At 36.2% G+C, this 27,877-nt stretch overlaps 1 protein-coding gene and 1 long non-coding RNA gene across 2 annotated transcripts in view; one reads left to right on the top strand and one right to left on the bottom strand.

The window, feature by feature from the left end:
• csf3r (colony stimulating factor 3 receptor) overlaps window positions 1-17,428 on the top strand; it is a 31,137-nt gene extending 13,709 nt beyond the window's left edge. Inside the window, exons 6-15 of the mRNA XM_065246339.2 lie at window positions 187-344; window positions 440-587; window positions 3,917-3,987; window positions 6,290-6,485; window positions 7,243-7,431; window positions 8,954-9,052; window positions 9,195-9,341; window positions 9,423-9,557; window positions 12,597-12,775; window positions 14,416-17,428. Coding sequence (XP_065102411.2) covers window positions 187-344; window positions 440-587; window positions 3,917-3,987; window positions 6,290-6,485; window positions 7,243-7,431; window positions 8,954-9,052; window positions 9,195-9,341; window positions 9,423-9,557; window positions 12,597-12,775; window positions 14,416-14,886 — 1,793 coding nt within the window. The 3' untranslated portion in view covers window positions 14,887-17,428. The remainder of the gene's footprint in view (window positions 1-186; window positions 345-439; window positions 588-3,916; window positions 3,988-6,289; window positions 6,486-7,242; window positions 7,432-8,953; window positions 9,053-9,194; window positions 9,342-9,422; window positions 9,558-12,596; window positions 12,776-14,415) is intronic.
• A 4,121-nt stretch (window positions 17,429-21,549) lies between these two features.
• Window positions 21,550-27,571, bottom strand: LOC141280042 (uncharacterized). Its single transcript, XR_012334842.1, has 5 exons — window positions 27,280-27,571; window positions 23,116-23,172; window positions 22,913-22,974; window positions 22,564-22,625; window positions 21,550-22,405 (listed from the first exon to the last, which is right to left on the bottom strand). It is a non-coding gene; the product is annotated as an uncharacterized lncRNA (long non-coding RNA).
• Window positions 27,572-27,877: the final 306 nt, after the last annotated feature.

Raw genomic sequence — 27,877 nt, 5'->3', positions numbered from 1 at the left:
AGTAGTTACTCTAAACTCCATAATTAAGCATTGGTTCAAATTAATTAAGTTCAAATCTGAACTCATGAATTGAAATAGACTCCTATAGTTATTACCAAAATCCTCTAACCTTAATTTGTGTTGTCTTGAATTAGGGTATTAGGATTTTTTTACATATGTACTGAGTTTTACCTTATTGCTTTTCAGCAAAGTATGGCCCTCCTGAAGTTCAGGGGATTGAAGACCATGAGCTTGGATGTTTGCGGTACAGATGGAGTCTTACAGAGTCTCAGAACTGGGTGAAGTTAACCTTTGATGTGGAGTTAACTCTGAAAGAAGTTAATAACCAGCTAGCAAAAGAGTTGGTGAGTTAAAGCTAATGCACTACAATTATGCCCAAATTTTGGCCAGCATTAGTGATTAATCCGCGAATTTTCTTAAATTTTTTATTCCATTGTAGGTTATCTCCAAGAGAGCATCACAAGGAAGCACAATAAAAGTGTGTGGTCTTCCCCACTGGACAAATTACAGCGCCAAAATAAGAGTGAGGTATTACAATCTATGGAGTGAATGGAGTGACCCAAAAGTAGCCACCACACTTTCAAGGGGTATGTTGCAGACTAATTAATTTGTTTAACATTTTAATGCCATTTATTAAGGATTTAAAAGATCATTAAACAAAAATAAATAGGTATGCAAAGTTTAAGATAACAGGTGGAAAAAAGGGTACCTCGACTATAAACACATGTATGGTTGGACACTTGCATTGGCTACATTACAAACAGTTCAAATATCACAGTTTTAATGAACTTAGAAAAAATATTTTCATTTGGAGGACACATTTTTGTTTACATTAGTAGAGACATGTAACTCTTGAACCTAGCCCCTCTAATCTAACCCCTCTCCATCCACAGACGAGGTGTCTTTCACAAAGCCAACATTTTATTCACATCACTGAGCTTTGTCATTCAGTCCGCCAAGCCAACCAGTCTGCACAGTGCTGCATCAAGACTTATTTTTACTCTCAAAATGTACTCCCTGCTATTGAAAGATACTAAGAGGACTATTTTTGTCTGCTGCGTAGTATCATTGCGCCTCCTGCAACCTTGTTACGACAGCAAAGTCCTTGATTATAATGCCAGAATGAGAGTAAAGTCCTAGCCATATTGCCCTAGAAAATCGCAACTTTTAATTTTCTGTCGGTCTTAGTAAACGATGTAACTACAGAAGAGTCAAGTTTTAAAGAGGAAAAATATAGAAACTCTTTGGTTATTTTTAGCTTGATGCTAATGGTCTAATCAGATTCAATGGATTATGCTAAGCTATGCTAAAAGTGGTACCACCAGATGCTAAAAGTGGTACCGCCAGACCCGGAGATCAGCTGAATGGATTCCAAAATAGTAAAAATCAAATGTTTAACTCTAGGGGAGCTGGAAAATGAGTATATTTTCAAAAAAAAAGTGGAGTGTCCCTTTAATAAAACTCTTCGGGAGAAAATATCCTGGTAGGAGAAAAAACCCTTGTGATAAAACCTTGTTTACCTGGGAGGGCCAGTTCTCATCTGACACACTATATCTGCAATTTCACAGATTACAGCAATAACTCTTACTGCTATAACAGGGCATAAAGTATATACTATAAATAGAACACTATGTTATAAAATGTAATACAAATTAAAATTTAAAGGAAGCAAGTTGGTTGTTTGTTACTGGGCAGACCTTAGCTGGGCTTCATAATGATGGGACGCTAGTAGACCAGTGGTGGGAAGAGCATTGCGGCAACTGGAACTGGGTCTGTCGGTCTCAAAGTCCTTGGGGAATCAAGGACTAGACAGTGAAACAAAACAAGATCCTGTAAGGGTAGAGGCCTATGTATGTTAAACTCTACAGAAAAAAATGGTTCTTCAGTTTACACTTAAATTGATTGAGTGTACCTAATTCCCAAACTAATTGCGATTTTTGTAAAGGAATTTTGTTAGAAATCATATTCAGAACTGTTCTCAAAACATACAGAGAGTTTTAAATATTGAAACATTTGTTTTTGTTTCAGTTTTCTTATACATTGGGTAAGAGCAACATCTAGTGGATAATAGCGGAATTACAGATTACTGTAAAAACTTGTCAGGAAAACGTAATTGGCAGGGAAATGTTTTCTCTTAATTGACAAGATAATTTATCAATTAAGAGTAACATGTCTCTACTGATGTAAACAAAATGGTGTCCTCCAAATAAAAATATTTTTTTCCAAGTTCATTAAAACTATGATATTTGTACTGTTTGTACTGTAGCCAATGCAAGTGTTAATCTATCAAACCATACATGTGTTTAAATTCGAGGTAACCTTTAGTGTCTTCAGGATTGCTTGAAATGACCTGGTGTGTTGTGTTAGGTCTGGAGTTAAGAAACCAGAATGTTGCGACTGCAATGTACATGATGGATTGTATTCTGATAGTATTTAACCAAGATAGGGAGGTGCTACTAGACCATTTAAGGCTTTATAGGTGATATTTTAAATTGTATGCAATACTAAACCAGCACCCAGCATAGAGATGTTAAAATTGGGCTAATGTGATCATACTTCTTAGATCCAGTAAGCACTCCTGCAGCTGCGTTTTGAACCGGCTGAAGATTGTTTACTTGGTTTTGCGTGACAACCCCCAGTAATGTTACGTTGCTATTGAACATCACACCTACGATTTTGACAGTGGAAGACAACAGTGCAACCACTTATGGACAAGTTGTAATCTAAGGATATTTTGTTTGGATCTATTTGGTTCAATAATAAGTACCTCCGTTTTATTGGAGATAAGCATAAGGGAATTATTTGCCATCCACAATTTTGGTGACTCAGTCCGGTAGCTAGAAACCCGGTAAGTTTGGCCAGGTTCCTATAAAATGTAAAGCTGGGTGTCGTCAGCATAACCGTGAAAACTGTTGTCGTGTTTCCTGATAGGTATAAGGTATAACGAGAAGAGGATAGGGCCTAAAACGAATCCCTGTGGTACACCATATTTAACCTGAGAGTAACATGATTTTTCTTAAGTTATCTACAGTATCACGTAGGGTTGTATGATCTATTTAGTCAACAGTTGCGCTAAGGTCTAGTAATATAAGGAGCAAAGTTGCACCACGATCCGATGCTAATAGGAGGTCTTTTTTTACTCTTAAGCATTGCTGTTTCTGTGCTATGGTGGGGCCTAAATCTTTATTAAAAATTTTCAGACATACTACTATAGTTCTCCCTGGTCGAGATTTGATTTTTTAAATGAGGGATCTAATAATTGCCAGTTTTTTTTGCCATATTTACCCTAAATAGCAATTTTGTTAGTGAAGAAATTCATGAAGTCATTGCTACCGTGCTGAAGTTTAATTATTGTTCTGTAGAATCACACACAAATCTGATCAGTAGATAACAACATATCATCTAAAGATAATCAAACGTTAAAATTTGGCATACTTAAAGCTATACTCCAGCCAAATATCAAAATTTCCCCATGATTTACTAACGCTCAAACAATCCGAGATATATATGTCCATCATCTTTCAGACAAACACATGTGGAGCTATTTTAGTAAATGTAAGGTAGTAAAGATGATATTAACTTCTGTCAGTATTGCAGTGGGAGCTAATCTTCCAAATACAGTAAGGAGCGTCACATTTCCAGGGTGATGACAGAGGTATTCAGGCCAATCACAACGTACTGGTTAGCTGGCCATTCGGAGGACACTGCTCTTTTCAGAATAATGAGTTTTCAGCAGAGTAGCTTAGATGATAAATATCAAGTATTACAACATACAGGTCTTCAGAGTTAAGGTACACTTTCAAGAGTTGATTTGTGTTTGATTAGTGTGTGAAACTGTGCAGGAACCGAACTAGACACTCCAGATCTAAAGGCTTCAGTTAATCACCAGCGCTTCTGCTGATTTCTCCTTTTCCAGCTCCAACTGGTCGTCTGGACACATGGCTTAAAGTACCAGCTGATGGTGTTACTGCAAAGCTGTACTGGAAGGTAAGAACATGAACATACCCTGGAAAATAATGCTTCTCAAACTTTATATTACAGATCATGATGTTAAGCATTACAGAAATATCTATGACAGCAGAGATCCTGGATTATTCAGAAAATCAGATCTAATATATCAAGCAAAAATAGGAAACATTTTCCCTTTCAAAACTACAATTATTAGTGTTCACAGTTCAAATCTGTTTGAGTATTGCCAGTATCCTATTAACAGTGATGGTACAGTGCATTCAGAAAGTATTTAGACCCCCTTCAATTTTTCAAATTTTGTTATTCAATTCAAATGTATTTATATAGTGCTTTTATTTATTTACACCAGGTGTCCGTTAAGCACAGTGCATCCAAATTAGGGTCTGTAATGGTTTCATTAACAATAGGTTCTTTGTTGGAAAGCGATCTAATGTTACAATTTAGTTGGTATATTGTTTCCTAGTTTTATATCAATCATATTTGTATGTGATGATTTAAATGGTGCTATGATGGTGCTTTATGTTTGTTTGTTTGGGGAACAGACATAGTCGCTTATGTTGATATATAACAGTGGCAAAAAAACAAAACTCCAAAACTTGTGCAGATAAAAACTAAGTAGAAGCTAAGTAGGAGAAATATCAACCTTTAGATGACTTAGATATTCTAGGAACTATAAAGAAACCAGAAATATGCATTTGCAATGAACGCGGTAGATTGTACTTTGACAGTAGCTTGCGAAGATACAGAAGCGCTAGACTATTTAACCTTTTGAAATTATTAGAAACATTTTGAATTTTTTGTGATACTTAATAGGCAGCCAGTGCAGTGACGATAAAATTAGGCTTATACTTAAAAATGTCTCCAAGGGGAAACATATATAGTAAGAAGATGGGGCTAAGAAAAATTATCCATGTGGTACACCTATTTAACCTTAAAGTTATATGACTTTTCCTCATTTACATAAACAAAGTGATAACGATTTAACCAGCAAGACTCAAACCAGGCTAACACCTGACCATTAATGCCAAAATCCTTTTCTACTCTATAGAATAACGCTTTATTTTTTGTCAAAAGTTACACTACTGTCCAGTAATATGAGATATGTTTTCTAAAAATGTGCCCAGTATTACATCTAATTTAATTTTCTTTTTTCATAAACTCACAGACATTTCTACAATTATGTTTTCACTCTGGGGTACTGAATTTAAGTTCAAGTTTAAGTAATTTAATTGTAGTTTTAGCTGCAATGTGACATAAATTTTAAAAAGTGAAGGCTGAATACTTTTTGACTGCACTGTACATTTAAATCATATATTTATTTCTTATTCTTGTTATTATTATTCCTATTCTTATTATAATTTGTATATCAATTATTATCTGGTCTTTGTATTGAATTCCAAAAAATACAGTCCAGGGGTCTCATTTGTAAAATGTGCGTAGGTTCCCTACTAAAAGTTTACGTGGGCCCAAAAGCCAAAAAATCTTTAGAGTTATAAAACCATGTAGGCAGGTGTTCCTTCATAAATCACAGATCAAGTGTGCGTACGTGAACCAGCCTCATATCTCACCCTGTGCACACCCATTTCTAACAATAATTCTGGACTATAAGTTGCTCTGGAGTATAAAGGGGGTCACACACCGGACGCTTGCGTTATTTATTGTGCACTTCCGGTTCTCTGAGTTGTCCTAGACGCGACGCGGCGCTAAGCTGCGTGCCGGTGTGCGACCCCCTTAAGTCGCATCAGTCAAAAATGTGTTTTGAAGAGGAAAAAACTTATGCTGGATTTAATCTTCATGAAAACGTGTATCTGGTGACCCTGCTCTTAACACATTTTCAATCTCACTTAAATTCACAACCTCACCATCTGTGTCACCAATTCCCCTTATCTGCAAAATGTGCGTACGCACAGCTCAGAGTTTGCTTACAGGTGCGCACATTCTCCCATCACAAAAGTTTGCATTTTATAGATCACAACCTTTGCACGTTTCCAGTCCCATTTTGTGCATACGCACCCTTTATAAATGGGACACCAGGTATCTAGAAATTAACATTTTATACATTTGGAATTGAGATTTGCAGAAATGTGTTTGCTGACTGATAATAGCAGTAATCTGCATTACATATGCTCCTCAAATGAACTCACATTCACATTTATGCATTTGTTAAATGTTTTAATTGAAAGCAACTTACAAGTGTATGTTTTTATCAGCATATGTGTTCACTGGGAAATAAACCCATGATGACCTTTGCATTGCTTACACAATGTTCTTTCAGCTGAGCTACAGAAACAAACTTTCTTTATCTCACATCTCATTTCAGCCATCACAACAATTTCGTGCATATGGGGCGAATCTCTCATATATTGTGGAATTGAAGCCTAAGCAGACTTTATGTGATACAACTGAAGACCACTGCTCTTTCAATATCAGTAAGCGGGTTCGAAAGGTCTACCTGACAGCACAGAATGGATGTGGAAAGTCTACTCCTACTGAAGTGCCAGTGTATCGTATGAAAGGTATACAGAGTTCTTTATATTTATATATGTTTTATATTTAGAGTTCAGATATGTGTGTATAAATAATGACAATGGGTCTCATTCACTAATAATTGCGCACACTTTAACTTCTCACGAAAACGTTCCGCCTAATTCACAACACGTGCGCTGGAGGAAGCGCTGTCCACCGACCTGAGTAGTAGTATTGGATAGGTTAACAAATATGACATTAATTAATATGACAGAGAAGCATCTGTATCTAAAATAAAACAGACAGGGGATCAAGTGATTGACATTTGGACTTCTCCTTACATTTACATGACATTTATAGGCATTAAGCAGATGCTTTTATATAGAGATTTAAAAAGTGAGGAAAGCGTGAAGATTTGTCATTACGTGCATCTTCTTTGAAAAAATAAGTAGGCTATAATAATGTATAATATACTATACATAATAATAATATAGGTCATGTATAATAATATATAATATTTTATTATAATATAATATAATCATGTACATTTTATATATCAACATTATTATAAACGTTATAATTAAAGCCTAGCGTACGTGATTATTGCGTACAAGTGATTTTAGGTTTTCTTGAATTTTTGCGTACATTTAGAAGACATTTTGATACGAAAGTTTTTGTTGAATCATGATTTGTTCGTGAAAGCATCCGTACGCACATCTCACGCACAAATTTGTGCGTGCACGTGCTTAGTGAACGAGACCCAATGTCTTTAGTTCCCACATAATGCTTGAGCTATTTCTTTTCTAGCACTGGACCCTGTGTCGAATCTAAGTGTGCATCCTCAGTCTAACACATCAGTGTTGTTAGTGTGGGAAAGCTTGGTGTCCTCTCGTGTCACGGGATACATTCTGGAGTGGAGATCTCTCAACGAGTCAGTTGCAGCAAAACTCTTCTTTACACTGCTGAAAAAAAATTGCTCAAGTACTGTAGTAACAGGTACTATTAAAGAAATCTCGTGATTGTGTTATCCAATTGTGTTGCCCAAATAATCCTGAAGACAGAAATGTGGGAAAACTGTTTAGCGGTGTAACTCAATCAGTAGGCTACTACATAGTTCACAGTTGCGTGTAGTGATTGTAGCTTTCGAAACTCTGCTTTGTGAGGCTTCGAAATCTTTAAAAAAAATTGTTTTGAATCAGTGGTTAGGAGCGTGTTTCAAACTGTCACGTAATTTTAGCAAACGAGGCTTCATGACCCCATAACGGTTTCGAAACGTTTTGAAACTCAGATGATTCACCACTAGGGGGAGTTGCATTACACATGACCAGTGTCTAATATGGTTAGGTGAACTCGGGTCAGTTTTATTATGCAAGTTCATAAAACATTCATCCTTCTGACTAATAACACTACATTTTTGTCTACTTTTTGTTTATAGACAGATTTTATGACAAACATGTGCAGAATTAAAAGGGGAGTTAGTTTTAATGATTTGTTTGCCCTAAAAAAAAAACTAAAAACACAGAATACACTTTAATTATGGCTTAATTAAGTTGAATAATTAATATATTTTTAGAAAAATCTTGCTATTATTTTGTAAAAAGTGTAAAAAGTGGACAGATCTTGTTCTTTTACACTATGTTGACAAGCAGGTGTCGCCAGCATGTGTGGTGTTTGGAACAATTAAAAAAACTGAATCAATTTGCAAAAAATTATAAACTTTAATAATAAAAACAACAAACAGGATAACGGCAAATATACACACATAACATAGACAATATCGGACCTAGACTGGAACAAAGGCAGGGGTATAAATACACAAGAAACAGGTGGTGACAATATAGGATGATAAAAAAATGGAGAACAGGTGAAGACAATCAAACTGATAAAAAACATGAGGACAAAACAGGCAAACAGAAGCAAAACAATGACAAAAGTCTTTATAACATGTTTCAGCAATAAAAAAACATTTATGTTTTACAATGAAACAAATATTTGAAGTGACTTTACACAGATTTTAAGAATACACAAACAGCTAAATAAATCTGTTTAGTTTAATATGTAGCAAAAGTTGTCATTGCTTTGTTAAACTAACTACAACCTTTTTTGAACTTATTCAAGCTTATTTAGGAGTAGACTTAATTTAATTTCTGAAAGTACATAAAGTTTTTTTTTTTGAGAAATACATAAAAACTAAACTGAAAATAAGCTAAAAGACATCCCTTACAAAAAATTAAACATGGTTTTACTACAGTTTAAATAAAAAACATGGATAGTGCAGTAAATACCATGGTTTTACTAATAGTAATCAATACACACAAAAAACAACAACATGGTTACAATAACCATTTATCTATTTTATAAAAAATATTTTACAAATTTCAATTCAATTTTAGTTTAAGTTAAATTTTTGATTTAATTCAAATCAGTTTTAGTATGTGTGTTCCCTTAGTTTTGGACACATATTTGTGACTTGAAAAACATAAAAAATTAATTTTGGCGGTTTTATTTCAAATTTCAGGGTTGGAGCCTTTCAAGCCTTATGAAATATCTATTTATCCCAAGTATATGGACGGAATTGGACGGTCTCGTACTGTAATGGTATACACAAGTGAAAAAGGTTTGTAATATCCTGTAAAAAATATTAAAATAATTATTAAAAGAAGCCTAATAATAATACAATACTTCCCTCTAGTGGACACAGACATAAGACTTTATAGTTGTTATTTTTACATTAATAACATATCCATGTCTCTTTGCAGCACCATCTGTCGCCCCAACGCTGAACTTTGAAAAACTGGATTCGTCAAATGTCCAACTTGTGTGGGATGAAATTCCACTTGAGCAGAGAAATGGGATCATTCAGGGATATACCATTTTCATTTGGGATGAAAAGCACAATATCCAAAGTATTTATGGATTAAAAGTTGGTTGTAGTTTTTTGGTTTGTAATGTAAGATGTTTTATTAACCACAGTTTTCTGTTTTAAGTTCTAAAGACCAAGAAGACAAATGTTTTGATGAAACATATTCAGCCTTTCTCCACATATCATGCCCTCATATCAGTCCATACCCTGGGTGGGAGTTTAAACGGATCAGTTGTGACCCTAACAACTGAACAAATTGGTAAGTGCCTTTGACTAAAATTGTTGCAACAATGCAGAAACATTATAAATGTCAAGTCAATTACTTGTTTATCTGTTATTCAAGCAGTGCTGCTTAAAAGTTTGTGAACCCTCCAGACATTTTACTTTTGTGTAAAAGAATACAAATAAATGTATATCCAAACCCCTATTTGTAAAGCAGACTATCCAAATGATGCACACAAACAAAATTATTCATGTAACAAACGTTGTTTATCTCACAAAACTGAAAATTTAAACCGAAAAAAGAAGTAAGAAACCCCTTTATTGCACCCCTATTTGCAACCATTGCTTTAAACATCTTCTGTTACCACTAACCAGTCTCATACATCTGTCTTTGGGAATTTGTATCCACTCATCCTTGCAACCAGCTAATAGAGGCTGGAGGGACATCTGGTAGGTTTCTGCCTGCTTTAGGTCGGGCCACAACATTTCGATTGGAACGAGGTCCAGAATTTGACAAAGCCAATCCAGATTATGAATCTTCTTTCTTTTAAGCCATTTCTTGGTGGCTTTGCTTGAATGCTTTGGGGGGTTGTCTTGTTGCAACACCCATTTTCAGCCCAACTTCACCTTTCTGACTGATAGCAGGAGGTTCACATCAAGAATTTCTTGATAGGCCTGGGAATTCAAAATATTTTTGAAGAAATAAATATATTTTGAACTCGTCTGTCCAAAAGGCCACTGGCTTTTCCATATGCTCTCTGGCAAAGTTGAAATGGTCTTTGATAATTTTCCCCACCTTCCTTGGACAGTGATCTGAATAGGTTTCATAGAGTGAATGGAGTTTGGTTCCAATTATGTGTTGAGCAGATCGCACTACCCTCTGTATTGCTTTACGATTGAGGGCAGTACAGTTCCCAAACCAGACTCGGGTGCCACGCGTTAGGATGTTTTCTATTGCACATGTGTAAAAGGTACTGAGTATACATGCGCTCAAGCCAAGTCTGAGGAAAAAAGCATTGCTGAGCCTTCTTCACGGTTTTCTGTGTCTGTGCTCTGTCCACGTTAGGTCCTAAGCGATGTGCATGCCCAACAACTTAAAGGGCTGACCCTCTCTACAATGTCACCATTAATGGTAATGGGGTATGGACTCCTTTTTGGTTTCTGAAGTCCACTGTCAGCTCCTTGGTCTTGGAAACATTAGGGTAAGGCAGTTGTCCTTGCACCACTTTGTCAGGGCTCTGACCTCCTATGCAGACTTGTTGCCATGGGTGATAAGACCAACCACTGTTGTGTCATCTCCAAATTTGACAATAATGTTGGAGCTGTTAGTGGCAGAGCAGTCATGTATGTGTGTAGAGGGAGTAAAGAAGAGGACTCAACACACATGCTTGAGGAGCACCAGTATTGAGTGTGAGTGATGATGAAATGTTGCTGTCAAATCTAACCATCTGGCGCCAGTCTGACAAAAAGCTCAGGATGCAGTTACAGATGGAGTTATCCAGACCCAGGTTACAAAGCTAGCTGTTATCACTAAATTGCGTTCTCACATAGGTGCCTCTCTTTTCCAAATAGGAGAGGGCAGTTTGCAGTTTCAGGGCTATTGCATCGTCAATGTACCCGTTCTGACGGTAGGCCAACTGCATGGAGCAGATGAGGTCCTTCACCAGTCTCTCAAAGCATTTGCTCAATATGGGTACTAGTCTTGTTTTCTTGAGTAGATTATTTTTGATAAACAAGCAAAAAAACAAAAACAGTAAATTACCTTTGTGTAAATCACAGCTAAAGCATATCAACCATTACAATGAGCTACTGTGTAAAATTAATAAATAGAGTGTTGGCTACAGATTCTTCAAAGAAAAACGGTGGTGTTTTCCTTCTTGCCTGCCAAATCCACACAGTGGTGATCCATGCTCACTGTCTCCCATCATCTTTTGGAAACCGGTATTTGTTCCAATGGTCCATTTAGTCAATGCTCAGAATGATAAACAAGCACATAACAAATGCTAACATGTAACCGTGGCAACATGCGTGCATCTGATGAAACCATCTATAGCCTTCCCGAGACTGATTGGGTATCAATACCGTATTCCTGAAGTCCTTGGATATTTATTTTCCTCTTGGCATTGTTGGTCTTTGTGGGTACACCCTGGCACTACAGTGATCTGGTTTGGTTGGTATCTTCCCCCTTTTAATCGGTGTTTCCCAACACCCCAGTGTTGCCAAATATATATATATATATATTTTTGGTCTGCTGGTCTGCTTAAATAATTAAATAAGAACCCATATTTTTGTCACCAAAATCTGTTACCCAGTTGCATTTACCAATGCATCAGGGGTTCACTTACTTTTGCACATACACTAATTCCGTCATTCATGTATTGATGATTTTTTTGCAACTCACAAAATTCCTTCTAAACAAATGCAGGCAATTGACAAACATAAATCTGACATTTAATACATAGTACTTTTGATGATAAAATAAAATCATTGTAAAACTTTTAAAGGGACAGTTCTCCCAATAATGAAAATTCAGTCATCATTTTCTCATCCTCATCTTCTTCTAAACTTGTATGAATGTCTTTTTTTGATGAACACAAAAGAAGATATTTTAATAAATGATGGTAATCACACAGGTGATTGTAACCATTAACTTCCATAGTAGGAAAACAAATAGTATGGAAGTATAACAGATAAATGATGAAGAAGATATTTTGATAAATGATGATTGATACAAACAGTTGACAGTACCCATTGAATTCCATAGTATTTGTTTATTTTACTCTGGAAGTCAATGGTTTCTGTCAACTGTGTACGTACAATCACTTTTCAAAATATCTTCTTCTTGTGTTCAACAGAATAAGGAAACTCATACAGGTTTACAACAACGTGAGGGTGAGAAAAGAGTTGTAATTTTTTGGGTGAAGTATCCCTTTAAGCAGCACTGTATATAAATGCACCAAACCAATACTTAAAAAAACCTGCATGCTGGACTTAGTTTAGAATGGTAGAATGTTCTACATACTGGACACATATTTCATTATTGACGCAATAATGTTTTTAAAAACTGTGTTTTTAGGTCATATTGAAATTGTGCTCTTCGTGATACCTGTATGTGTTGGGTTTTCACTACTCATTCTCATTGCTGTGTTTGCCTGTCTCGGCAAACATGAACGCTTGAAGATGTGTTTGTGGCCTATAATTCCTGATCCTGCCAACAGCAGTATTAGGAGATGGACCACAACAGACTCACTGCAGGTACTTTTGTTCAGCATGTAACTGTATAATGAATACTATTCAACCCTGGCAATGTTGTTCTGAAGTTTTGCGTGCTCTTTCTTTGCAACACATATCTCTTAGATAAATGGTGCAAACGTCATTTGTACCTGCAGTCTACGGTGAGCACTGTTCAACAATGCTCACCAGGTTGAGCCCGACACTCACTGAAGCAGAATTAATTAATTACCATAACGTTTAGGTGATGTAAATCGCCTTTGTCAAGATATTACTTTCACCAAGTAGAGAACAATATAAACAGGAGTGCTAATTATAATGAAGAGTTTGGTTTGAAAACGCAATAAACGTCGTTTCTTTTTTTTATGAGTTACCACCAAAATCAGTATTGTATCAGGTCAGTATTAAAAAGTAAATTCTTAATTTTACGCAAAATCCAATATCTTTTTCCGAAAACGTAATAAATGCAATAAATCCACTCAACAAATCACAGCGCACAATTCCACGCATTTTAAACAATAATGGCGGTGCGTTGAATACACATAGAATTCTAGTTTTCCTCATCTACTTTGTACTTCGTGATCAACAAACAAACAAAAACAAAATAATACTTTGATGGCATTGATAAACCTGTGGTGGTCTTCTGTGGTGGGGAAGAAACGTAAGCCATCAAAATCTAATAATTTACATGAGAGGCACTCGGGCAAAGGAAAAATGCCGGCCGTTGCTTGTTCTCCCGACAGCATCAACCTTCTGTCATGCTAACACATTGACCCCAGGAGATCTTATGAAAAACTTTCCATTATAAATGGAGCAGGACCAAATCATTTTACAGTTGATCACTGTCAAAAAAGTTCAGCGACGTTGTCCCAAGTATAACAACAGCAATGGCAGTGTTCTTACTTTTCTTACGGGTACTTTTCGCATACTGTTTTTCGAATACTATGTATTCGTACATACTACTCGCCTCGCCTACTGCTTTTCGCGTACTATATAGTATGAAGTAGGCGGTTTCGGACGCAGCACCTGTGTGCGTCACGTGTTTTGTCAAAATACTGGATTTCAAAAACGTTTATGATAAAAGAGACGCTCACGTTCCCTAAATACGTGGCCAACAGACAATCACAGTTGCCGCTACACATTCTCCGTTCTTCCATAAACGTAATTGGCTGGCTCTGCCTAGGTTATTTGCATAAGCCTATCTGATTGGCTGACGCACGCGTTGCCGCTTGAAAAGTTGAGAAATGTTCAACTTCTGCCACGAGCAACGGCACTGAATGCGCTGTAATGAGTAATGCATGCGTTTTAGGCGTAACATGCAATAAACCAATGAGAGTTTCAGCTCTCATTCCCTTAATTTTTTTTTTTTTAACTCTCCAACCAACCACCTTATTCTGGTATGCATTTTCAAAAACCCTTCATGACTTCCTTTTGAACTGTGAAGTGTGCTACCTTATAGAAGTAAAATACTCATACTAACTCATGCAGTATTTAATTAGAGTTGTTTGCATAGTTTTATCCAACCCTGTAAGCAACTTAATTGCATGCACAAGTACAATACCAATTTTGAAGCCTCTGTCACACACAAGATTTTTCTTTTTATAAACTCTTTATGACACACCTCAAGCTTCTTTATAAATATGTATTTTATCGTTGTTTTAAAGGGCATGCCCCCATTCAAAGAAGACAAGGACCCTGCGTTGGTGTATCTATCCCATTTTAGTCTTCTGGATCTGTCTGATAAAGAGATATGCAACAGTGACTACGTTAAGGACAACCTGTGGTCACATGACAGCGGCAGCCATGATGAAGGTCACAACTTATTCCAGACCCCCAGCAGTTATGACTCACAGCAGGACACAGACTCTGTCCCTTACGCCACTGTTTTGTTCAGTGGTCCTTATCAAAACCAGACGGGCTCTCCACCAGTCTACCTACGCTCTGAGTCCACACAGCCTCTCTTAGGGGTGGAATCTGAATCTGGTAGTCCTCCACCATATGAGAATATTTCAGAGCGTGCTTCTAAAGTAAACTACTTTACTACGTTCCCTCTGGAGCCCACTGAGAATGAAGCAATTTGGGAGGATTTTCCTATGCTCAGATCCTTAGAGATCAGGATTACTGACCAAATCTAAACTCAAAGTCAACGAATGCATCTTTACAGTATATGCTTGTTTTATAATGTTTTAATGTGTGTTACTTTGGTTATGTTTTGTATGGAGTATCAATTTTTGGGTATCAAGGTATGAATTTAGTATCAAAAGAAACAAACGGGATCTCCAAAAATTAGTTGGATTCTTGTGTATGAATGCTATTGTTAAAAAAAAGAATATTTCAACAAAAAAACTTGTAAAAATATTTCATTGTTTACTTAAGGACTTCTCTATATACTGTATCAATACTAACAATTTCAGTTTGTTTTTGTTTTTCTGACATTAATTGCTTATCATTTCCTGAATTCTCATTTCCTGGAATTTCCTAAATTTTGACCTTGAGCCTATGACCAAGAACAACATCCCAGCTAATCAAAATACGTGATTGACATAACTACAACGTAATTTGATGACAGAACTCTCATCGTGCCACGTAATGTCATTGCGTCGTGGCAACCGGAAAATTTAAATTCTTACATAACTCTTTACATAACTTTCGGATGTTGCCAGTTAGTAACTGTAACGTTGTGACAACGTCATGTGAAAATGCTATATCATTCAGCGTAAGTCAAGTGCACATCCGTCTGCATCTGCGTGGCAACGTTGTTACGGCTGATTCTTCAGATTGTGAGCATTGCGAGTCGTACAAATCAACCCAATTGTAATAGTGTAGATTTTTTATTACAGAATTTGTTTGATGTCTATTTTCTTGTTAACTGACAATCTTTCAAACAACTTTGCCCAGACAAGCCAGATATAAAAAATGTGCAACAGCCAAACGACCAATGGTAAGTCATTCAATAGAGCATCTAAATGGTCATGAGACATTAGACCTCTGCTCAGTGATCTACATGCGTTCAGTCACTAAATGTAAAACTTATATCACTAGCAGTTAATCATAGGTTAGTCATATAGCCTACGCCCTAGCCTAGCCTAGCCCTCTTGGCCAGGTCGTCATTGTAAATGAGAACTGGTTCTCAATTGACTTACCTGGTTAAATAAAGATTAATAATACGATATGACCCAGAATCTGCCCTACCTAAATTTATAGTCAGCAGCCACTAATATGGGGCCCAATTTGAACAATCTAAGTGCATGGTCTAAAGCGCAGTGCACAAGTCCACTTAAGGCATGTCCAAATTCACTTTTGCTAGTTTAATTTGGGAAATATGGTCTGTGTGACTGGAGCACGGTCTTAAAGGGTTGTTCCTATTCTCGAAAAGAGTAATGTGTGTGTTTTGGCCGTAACATACAATAAACCAGTGAGAGTCTCATCTCCCATACCCTTTAAAAGCCAGTTGCGCTCAAGCCATGGTGGATATCCTATTTACATGACGGAATTTGTAAGTGGAAGTGGAAATTTTTGTAATAAAAGCTTTGGTTCCCTTTAAAAGTCTTTTTTTTCATTAATGGAGTAATAAGTAAAATCATCAGGGTTTTAATCGCTGAAAAGGTTTGGATACATGATCACAGTAATCTCAAAAGTTTTTAATAAGAATAATTTAAAATATCAGAAAAAATTATTAATAAATTGTGTAATCTGTCCTTATTTATGTCCAAGAGACTCAATAACAATCTTTTGCATTTTAATTCTTAATTTTTTTCGGATTGTTGTGTGAGTTGAGGCTGTTCTGTCCATTCATTAGAAGTGTGGGTCAGGACCTATTGGTCTTTGCGGGTCCAAAAATGTACAAAATCAATTTTTTCTCTCTTCGATACAGCTAGACATCAACATTTTTCTCTCAACATTTTTTATTATAATGTGTTCCAAATTTTCCACCTGAATACAATCCCCACATTTTCCTGTTTCATGTCTCCCCATTCTATTTAGAGTTTCATTGTGTCACTTGGGCTAAAGCAAGGTTTGAGCATATTCCTAATAACAGACACAAGGTCAACAACCAGGCAAACATCAATATATCATAGCTATTTCAAAAACAGTAACAAATCCAGGCAGATGTCGGGCAGGCAGAAAACATTCATCAGACAAGATCCAGGCACAGGTCAAACACAGGAAATCTGAAAACAAGAACTATTAGCACAAAAACTAATATTACAGGTATCTTGGAAACACTTTCTGACTGCTTGCAGGAGATTAAACTGTGGATGTACAACAACTTTCTTAAGTTGAATGGTGCTATGTCAGAGGTCCTTTAAGTTGGTACCCCTACTGCTGTCTGTAATGGGGAAAACTTTAGTTAGTTTAGTGTATCTGCAATATATCCAATCGATTTTGAAACTCTAAATTTTAACATATAAAGCTGTACACGGAACTGCATCATCATATATATGTGACCTTATTATGCCATACACACCACCTCGATCTCTCCGTTCCGCCAACTCTTTCCTCTTTAAACAGCCTTTTGGCAGGCTAAAAACTATGGGTCAAACAGCTTTCTCCGTCACGGCCCCAAGGTTGTGGAATGCACTTCCCTTAACTGTTAGGAATGCCTCCACATTAGGTAGTTTTAAAAAACAGGTAAAAACTAATTTTATGTCTTTTTGGACGAATTTTGTATTTTTGTGTTTTAGTATCTCTTAACTTTGGATGTATTTTGTGCTGACTTGTGGTGCTTTGGGTTTAAGAAAAGTACATTAGAAATTAAATGTATAATTGTTAATTGTTTTAATAATAATCATTATTAATGAGTCCATGCATTGATTTATGGAAGATGTAGGGCCCTATTTTAACGATCTTAGCGCATCGTCTAAAGCGCACGGCGCACGGTCTAAATGGGCGTGTCCGATGCCACTTTTGCTATTTTAACAACGGGAAAAATGGTTTGTGCGCCGAGCGCAGGGTCGAAAAGGGTTGTACATATTTTCCTAATGAGTAATGAGTGTGTTTTGGGCGTAACGTGCAGTAAACCAATGAGAGACTCAGCTATCATCCCCTTTAAAAGCCAGTTGCGCGGTCGCTGTGCGTAATCCCTATTTAGATAACGGACCTTGTAAACTGAAGAACTAAGCGGTTTTCATTTTTATTGAATTTTTTATTATTAAAACCTTTAAAAGCCTTTTTCTTTTTCTTAGTCATAGAAGTACAAATATCAGGCTTTGAATTGCTGTCCTAAATGTATTGATATCTTACATAATCAATGTAATCGCATAAAATGATTAGCAAATATGCAAGAAAAGGTTTGTATTCTAAAAATACAAACAAAAGATAAAGGATTTACAAACGCGCAGAGAGCTGAAGCGTTTCAGCACTAGAACAGCGCCATATGGCCGGGATTTTTTACAAAGCATTATTTAAAATGTTTCTCATCTTACCATATCCACAGGTACAGTGTCATCATGTACAATAAATCCGTAAGATAGCATTTAAAAACGTTTAAAAATACATGCATTTGTTTAAAGCAAAGCATTTATTTACTTACCAGACTGCAGGTGAAGCAGCTCTTTCTGCCTTCTAACGTCTCATAATCTGTCCTCATTTATGTCCAATAGACTCAATAATAATCTTTTACATTCAATTCTTTAATCTTTCATATTTAAAAGCGTTTTTGTGCTGCTGCCATTCATGTATGTGATAAGCAAACCCGCGTTGTCGTCCCGTTTAGGCGCATATTACTAATGCGCTCTTTAAATAACAAAAAACACTATTGCGCCATTGACTTTAGACTTTAGACCAGGTTTTTGTTGGTCAATGGCGTAGTCTATTTTAGTTGCCTCTAAATAGCAACGCGCCAACAATGCGCCTGAACACACCTCGTTTTCAGACCAGAACGCCCATGGGCGCAAAAGGGGGCGCAAATGCATTTGATATTTAAACAACGTGGCGCTAAACGTGAAAATTATAATTGCGCAGGGTGGAAACTAGCAAAAGACACTTGCGTCGCGCATTGCGCTGCATTGCGCCGGGTGTAAGATAGAGCCTGTAGTGTTGAATGGAGTAAAATGTCCAAGAGGATCTCCATTAGAGGGCACTAGACGGATGGATGTTACATAGCCCCCCTCAAAGGAGGAGCTTCCAGATGCTCCACAATGCAGAACACGGGGAGAGATGGCAGCCAGGGAGGAGCCGGCGGGACCAGAGCGGCGCCGGTGGAGACAGGAACCTGGGCAAAAAGACAGGACAGAGAGAGTCCACTTAGCTGGGTTAGAGATACAGGGGAACTCAAGAACAGTCATTTTGGCCAGCGTAGAGAGACCAGAAAGCTTGGGAATGGAGTCTATGGAGCTCTTTGAGTGGACTAATAAATCTTACAACTGCAAAAACTTCTTATTTTAGGCCAACTAAAACCACTTAAAAGATCCATCTCATTAATGTTAAATGCATACATAACTGTATTACAGTTTTTCTCCATTGGTTTGGCTCATTTCTTGAAACAGAAATTACATTCTCAAAACTCTAAGATAATTTGGCAAAACAGTCTTACAGTTCAGCTCAACACTATAGCTTGCTTGCAAAAGCTCATATATTTCCCAAAACTGTTCACTCATGCTTCAAAACTAAATTCCTTTCCCATATAAAGCGTCAGTGCCACAAAAATGGCAAATATCCTTCTCAACTGCTTTGCCTCATTTCTTGAAACAGACGGACGTTCTCAACACTCTTGGTGCTTTTGTCAAAATAAAGTGGATGGTTCGGCACAACAACATGGTTCAACTGCAAAAGCTCATACCTCTCACAAAACAGTTCACTCGTGTGTCAAAACTAAATATCCTTCTCATTTTAACAGTCAGTGCCCCCAAAATGCATCGTCCCTTTGGCATTGTGTAAGCACTGCAAGTCGAAATGTTTAGATGTTTTGTCACTATAGCAGGGGACCATTGAAATATCTCTTATGTCCACCTTTCAGTTTTAGCCTTTATTGACAATGGTTACTGTACTGTTTTTTGTCTAGCTAACAAAATACAATTGTGTATAAAACTGAAAAAAAAAAATGATTTTAGGGAAGAGTAGCCTCCAAGGTTTGACACCACACATTCCACTCACACTGCCAAGGAAATTGTAACGACTTTTATTCACACACAAAGTAACTTCCATACACCAGACCAAAATAAAATATATAAAGCATAATATACTCTAAAATAAACACAAAAAACAATGAAAATTATATGCAGCCTGCTGTAAATAATGCGGGAGTTTCAGAACTAACATTTCTTCACTGGTCGCTGTCCTCACCCTTCCTCTCCTGGCCACCATCCTCACCCTCCTGACCATCCACACGCTGCTGTCTGTCTGGCCACAGATTCTTATCCACATCACAGTGTATTATTCTCCCTTGCGATGCAACGAGGGAACAAAACGGCGTGCCTGTCGCAACCATCCCCTACACTGATCTCCTATAATATCCTAACACGCAGCGTTCATCATGGAGCAGGGACCTTTGATTTTGAGCCCTATGCTCATATATCTCCACCTCCTAGAGGAGAAAAACTCAATAGGATTGAGGGAAGGAGAGTAAGGTGGTAGGAACACCATGACCATCCTTGGATGAGTAGTGAACCAGTCCCTGATTAGCAGGCCACTGTAGAAATTCACATTGTCCCATACAATGACATATTGTGGTAGGTGAGGCCCGACGAGACCTTTCTCATTTTGAGGGATCAAATCAAAATGAAGGCGGTCCAAGAAGATGAGGAGCATCTGTGTATAGTATGGGCCAAGACCATTCTCAGATATGGCATCAAACATAGTTATATTGCCCCCTCACTGGCCTCGGACATCCACCGTGGCCCGGTGGGCAATAATTTTATGGCCACGTCTTCGGGCCTTGGCGAGGATGTGAGGGGCCTCGTTCCTTCCAATGCCATTATTCTCTACAAAAGCGTAAACTCCTACTTTGTTAGTCAAGTTTTAGTTTTACCTGACTGTCAATTGCTGTAATAAATGTATCAAATGTTCGAAGCATTCATATATGTTATTCATGGTATTATGTTCTTGACTAATTTTGCCAGTTGAACAGACTATTGTGCATGTGATGACTTATACAATGAAATGACGCTGACACATTTTGGAGTGAACAACCATTAGACTGAGAATCAACCAATCAGTTTAGATCAACAAGATCTATTCACTTGGAAATTGTGCTAAATGTAGGCTACCTGTACTTAATCAGTTGCAAAGATGTACTGAGCTATTGAGACATGTACTTAGATATTTGCAATTTGATGAAATGAATGAGAAATTCAATTCTGTTGTGAACACTTGCCAAGTGGTTTGGAGGTTTGTCCATGTTGTTTTGAGAATGTAATTTCTGTTTCAAGAAATGAGCCAAACCAATAGAGAAAAACTGTAATCTCAGAGTTTTCTGTTTTAATCCAATGACTTTTCAGTTTGAGAAAGTATAAAGATTTCAAGTTTCACCAAAATTCTGTGACTGAACTGACATTCAGCCAGGATAACTTTTACACCTTATTCATAAAATCAAAATACCCATGTGAATTGAATAAATTGCATAAACCTTCTTGATTAGTTTCAAATAGTGATGTGCGATACCACTTAATTCCTATTCAATCCGATACCAAGTAATACCCAGGCTGATATTGCCGATACCAATACTTTTTATGTATTTTATTTGTAGTGTGATGTGATAACTAGTTTAAAGTAAATTAAAAAAGTAGGCTGTAATTCCAATTTGTAATACAATTCCAAATTGTAGATGCATAATTACAAGACAATAAACTACACTGTTAACGATTTCCCTGTATTTTTACAGTACGGTACTGGCAGCACGGTTGCCAGTAAGTTACTGTATTTTGGGTTTACAGTACTGTACTGTAATACCATTTTACAGTACACAAACTAGTACTGTATAGTTACAAAGCAGTACTGTACTGTAATTTTACAATATTTTATTACAGTAGTCTATTTTTACAGTAATTTACTGTAATGTCTATATTGACCCATAAATACTATTTATTACTTATTACAGTTAATACAATAATATTATATAAAATAGATAGAGATTTAGGTTTAAATCTATAGTTATTAATATGGTAAAAATGCTATCCTTGACATGACATAATGAATTAAAAGGCAATCCAAGCAATGTTTGTATCAAAATTTTATTTAAAAAAACATTTAATTGAAACAAAACATTTAAAACAAGATTTTAAACAATAATAAACATATAATCAAGTAACATAAAATAAAATCAACAAGTATAAACAAGTTTGGAGACCCCTGCTGTAACATATTTAACTCTGGCAAATAGAACACTCTTCCATAGTTTGAAGTTTTCAGTTTAAAGTCCATCATCGACTAAAAGGTAACATTTCACTGTGGTAAAAAGAACACTGGCCCATAGTTTTAAATATTCTACTTGAATTTCATTTAACACTAAAAATAAATGCATTAAAATGGCAGACAGACCACAGTGGCCTTTACTTTGAAGTCGTCCATTCGAACTCAATCAGGGACTGCATGAAGCTGTTCACATGGGGGTTAATGGCCACAGCTTTTCTCTGCACCAAGTTCCTTGTCTTTTTGCTTGCTCCTTGTCTGGATGTGCACTTTTTCCCATCTTTGGAATTAATTCTATCCAGAAACCTGTTAGAAATATCATAAACATTAAGTCAACAAATATAAGATAGAAAAAGATTCTTTAAAAATTTAACTCAGCCTTGAATTTACCCCGATTCTGATACTTTTGCTCTTATTCTACTGTTCCACACCTAATTACATTAAAATACAGAAGATTCACTTACCGCTGAACAAACTCTTTCCTCAATGGACAGCATCCACATGGATCATGTCATGATTGAATGTCCTGAACAGAAAGTACAATTGTTACTGATTTGGACACAACTTTTTATTCTGAAAACAAAATCTTTTGTCAATAAAGTCCAGGGACACCTCTGCTAAATAAATACAATTATTAAATTAAATTTCTTATAACCAAAGTCTGAATATTTCTGTTTGTATATTTCTACATGGCAAACTAAGACAATTGTGTACATGTTGTGTATGGTCGTGTTACAGTGTTGTGTGTGGGAATTGTGAATGAGTGTATACATGGGTATTTAAAGAAACTGTAGTGGTAAAGTGCAAACTTACCGAACAATGTGCTTGGTGTGTGTCTGGTGTCACCCATTGTGCCTCCACATCTGCCTTAACTCCTGAAAAGTGCAATGACACTCATGTAAACTACAAATAAAAAGTGATCAGCACATTCCTGTGTACTTTTACATGTGACGTGAAAGCATTTAATATTGCAGTCGAAAAAATACATGACTTGTAACTGTACATCATGTACTTGCCTGGTGCCTTTAAAGATGATCCATCTTACCCAATCCAGCTTACAAGCAATGGTAAGACTGTAAAAAAGACAAATGTTACAAAATCTGTTAGCCATAGAAATAAGTAGACATTGTGAAGGAAATGGTAAAAGAAAATTTAGTAACACTTTACTATAAGAGTTTATTCCTTAACATTTGGTAATGCCTTAGCTAATATGAACTAACAATGAACAATATATTTTACAACATTAATAATATTTGATAATGTTCATTGTGCAGAGACAAAGTGATTGATTTAAAAATGTATTAAGTGTTTAAATCTAATATCATGCTATGCTAACAAATAAAACATTACTGTAAGTGTTAAGTCAGTTGTAAAACAAATATATATATATATATATATATATATATATATATATATATATATATATATATATATATATATATATATATATATATATATATATATATATATATTAGTTGTTATATTATATATAAATATCTAAATAAGTCTTTTTTAAATTATTATTCTATAACATCTTGTCTACAGAAAATCTCTGAAAATGTCTCGTTTAGTGCAGAAAATAGCGATTTATAGTGACAAGGTAAAAAGACTGTCCCTTTAATGTTTTACCCGGACGGCTGCGGTGTAACACTATTTCACGCAAAGTTTTTTAACAAGTTAGTAGCTAGCTGCTCACTTTAAAGATAAACATGATCGCCTAAATCTGAGCAATCCTGGTGATGCCAGTTTTCTACACGATGTTATAATGGACTATTTTTACATCAAGAGATGAAGGATCAGATGACAGAGACGAGAAGACAGTGGTGTCAAAAGTATTCATATTCATTACTCAAGTAGAAGTATAGATACTAGGGTTTAAAAAGACTTTTGTAGAAGTTGAAGTATCAACTCAAGCTTTTTACTCAAGTAAAAGTGAAAAAGTACTGGTTTCAAAACTACTTAAAGTATAAAAGTAAAAGTAATGTAAGGAAAATATGTCATTAGAGAAAAAAGCCTAGGCCGCACCACAGGGGCCTTTTGTGCACTACCCTATCTCCTCTAAAAACATGTTTCTAAAGGCCATAATAACTATAGTGTTATATTAAAAATGTTAATGTTAAACAATTTGGGATGCACTAGGGCCAGGGGTAGGCAACGTCCGTCCTGGAGTGCCGATGTTCTACAGATTTTAGCTCCAACCCTTATAAAACCTTGGCTACCTGTAGTTTCAGGTGACTTTATAAACCTTTATTAGTTTGTTCAGGTCTGCTTGATTAGACCTGGAGCTAGGCATGGGCCGGTATAAGATTCTGGCGGTATGATAACCTTTAGCAAAAATACCACGGTTTCACGGTGTTGCGGTATTGCCATTGCAACACTAAAATGTGTTATTTTCAAATGCCAGGTAAAATAAATCCTTTAAATTATAATATGCTTTCAAAACATATATAATATTTTCGTAATATATATTAAATGTAAACATCAAATCAATCACATGACTTCATGATTTAATGAATTTTGTATAAACACAGCTCATACCTTGGAGACGGTATCACAGAACATTTTAGTGGTTTTGAAACCTTGACTGTTTTAAACCTCGGTATACCTTGAAACCGGTAATCGGCCCATGCCTACCTGGAGCTAAACACTGCAGGACATCGGCACTCCATGTTGCCTACCCCTGCACTAAGCTATCTGTTTCAACCACATACGGTATATGCCCATTAAAAATGAATGCATTTTAATACAATGCAAACAAATACATTAAAGCAGTGGTTCTCAAACTGGGGGCCGCGAGATGGTGCCAGGGGCCCCAGTTTTATAATATTTTATGAAATACATTACTTTATTATAAATTCTGTGTAATTAAACCTCAGAAAAATAAGGCTACTAAACAAAAGCAATACATTGTATAATTTAATATGTTTTGTTTAATTCAAATTGTAAGTTTTAGAATGTTTATGTCATACATTTTCTTTGAGGGGTCATGAAGGAATCCACTGTACACAAAGGAGGCGAAAAAGGTTTGATAACCACTGCATTAAAGAACCAAATATGTGTACTACTGAGCATTAACATGTGTTCCATAGAGAGGAAGATATGATGACTAGTTGCCTATAAATATTGTAATGGTGCAAAAAGTCAAACTTCAGAGCAGGGCCGCTGCTGGCAAAACTTTTACAGTGGTGCCCTCTTTAGTTAAAAAACAACAAAAATCACACACAACTATAGTATGTGTGAGAATAGAAATATGCTATTGTTATCATTTATAATTGTATTTTGACAGCAACACAAACTACAATTATACAAATATGCAACTATATAATATAATCTATATTCCTGTATCTGTACATGTAGCTAATGAACTTTAGTAGGCTATACTTTACTGTAGTCAGTATAAATCCAAGCAATTTTGGAGAATTACTAAATGTCTTTCTTGTAAGTAAATTAAAAGTCAGGTTTAAGGAAACAGCTGATGTCTATTAACAAAAGCAAATGTTGGTTATGGTTATGTGTTTGATTGATTTAACACTCAAGCATTCAGCTAAGTAGGTTTTGTTAATGCAAATAAAATGTAGAGTATTATTAGCAACTACAAAACAACAATGTCTTTAGCATAGATATCTTTGCCATGCTTCAAAACGCAACGCAGCACAATGTTATTTAAGTTAAACAACTGAAGTTATATGATATAAATTGGTATTGTTACACTATTTAAATCACACAGATGAGTTGATGTCAGCAGCCAGCTATACATTTACACAGGCTTGTGAATGTGAACTGACCTGAAAGTGATGCGCGAGATTTATTTCGTACTTTTCCATTTGAAGACAGAATGCCGCGTTCTGTTACTGTACAAACGGATGGCGGATGATATCAAAGCATCGCGAGAGCAAACTGCTCCGCATGCTTTCTAATCGCTCTCGCGGTTCTTTTATGTTTCTCTGTGCAGCAGCATCGAACAAACTTTTGATCATCTGCAGTCAGCTGGGGGGCGGGGATTGCGTACAAACCAATAGGGTGTCGGAATGGTGTATGTTTATACTTCTCATCCAATCACAATCGCATTCATCTGGATGATGCAATTTATCAAGATAGTTGTTTTTTAACGATGACAAGCTGGAATGTAAAAAAAAGAAAACAAGCCGAAATAATAGAAGTAACGAGGCGATTTTTAAAAAGTAAGGAGTAGAAAGTACAGATAATTGCGTGAAAATGTAAGGAGTAGAAGTAAAAAGTCGTCTGAAAAATAATTACTCCAGTAAAGTATAGATACCCAAAATATCTACTTAAGTAAGGTAACGAAGTATTTGTACTTCGTTACTTGACACCTCTGCGAGAAGACAAAGGTACGTAAATGCGGAGCCCATTCTCTTTTCGTGCATTGATTTGATGTGTTTTGGAAACTTATATATACAGCGTGTAATGCATCTGAAGTGGTGGAAACAATATGCCATAAAAATGTATTGGACAACTTACTGGGCGTGTAAAACGCTTAAGAGAAGATATTCTCTGCTTTTGCTGATATAAGTTACCGTAATATAATAATAACAACAACAATAAGCGCGGCAATCCCTTTAGTTCATCTGATATTAAGATGAGCCCAGGTCTGAATTATATTTGGTCGAAGTTAAAGCTGCGATGAGTTCGATGCATGTATCCAGTTAAATATGAGGTTTCTTGTTTTCACTTCTGTGGAGGAGTTCGGTACTACAGTATGCTGTGTACGGCGTGTCAAGTCCTATCTGTTTACAACCACGAGTCAGCCTTACCAAACAGTCGAACTTCATACTTTTCTCTGACGCTAACTGAACGGATGAAACGCCGTCAACGACCGTTATGCTGGGACCGCAAGACCGCGCTGGCGGGTTGTCTTTGTCCATTTCGTTAAAAATAGTTTCATTGTCACCACACTTTCAACACAATATAAACTCACCAAACCGTCATAATTTAGTTAAAACAACCCTATATTCATTTAAAAAGGTGTAAAGCGAGTTAAAGCAGCGGTAGACATCTGTGTGTAACGTTTACGTTAGCTTACTTTCTGAGGGAGATTGAAACTTTGTTGGCGACCGTTTTTCTCTCTCATTGCACGTTTAAAACAATATTGTGACAAACTATTGACAACATTCTTAAACTAAAAATTAAGTTTTCATGAAACAGAAATATTTCAAACTTACCGAACTGACAGAAATCAATCGTCCTCCTTCAGCTGCAGCCAAGAGTTGTGCTCTCCCTCTGTCTGTGTGATTTGACGTTGGCGCACTTTCACTGATTAATGCAAGTACACCTGGCACATTACAGCAATGGCTACAGCAAGGTTACATCAAGACCAAAATATACTGTAAAATTTTCCCGCTCAAACAAATTTACCCAGAATGCATTATGAACTGCAGTACTGTACTGTAATGTACACATACAGTATAGTACTGTGGATTTTTACAGTACAGTGCTGCTAAATCTACAGCGACATCTAACAGTGTACTCTCATATTATTACATTTTAAAGAACATCTCAGAGACTAAGAATCTCTTAACCTTGTCACAAAATACCACTTTTTGCTGTTTTTACATGTAAATCAGGCACCCTTGAAAACCGTTAGCTCAAATTGTTTCACAAAGCATTCATGTTTACAAAAAAAAAGAAATAAAAATATAGGTTCCCCTGAAAATTTTTAACCTGAGCCTGTTCAGAAAACTGTCCTTATTCACAGGTTTATATTTAGGATAAAGAGCATGTTTACAGTTCCCCTTGAGTCTGTCTGTTTTTGCTCACTAC

The sequence above is a fragment of the Paramisgurnus dabryanus genome, chromosome 13 (genome assembly GCF_030506205.2).
Source record: "Paramisgurnus dabryanus chromosome 13, PD_genome_1.1, whole genome shotgun sequence".
Classification (NCBI taxonomy): domain Eukaryota; kingdom Metazoa; phylum Chordata; class Actinopteri; order Cypriniformes; family Cobitidae; genus Paramisgurnus; species Paramisgurnus dabryanus.
This window is presented reverse-complemented; position numbering and strand designations above follow the sequence as displayed.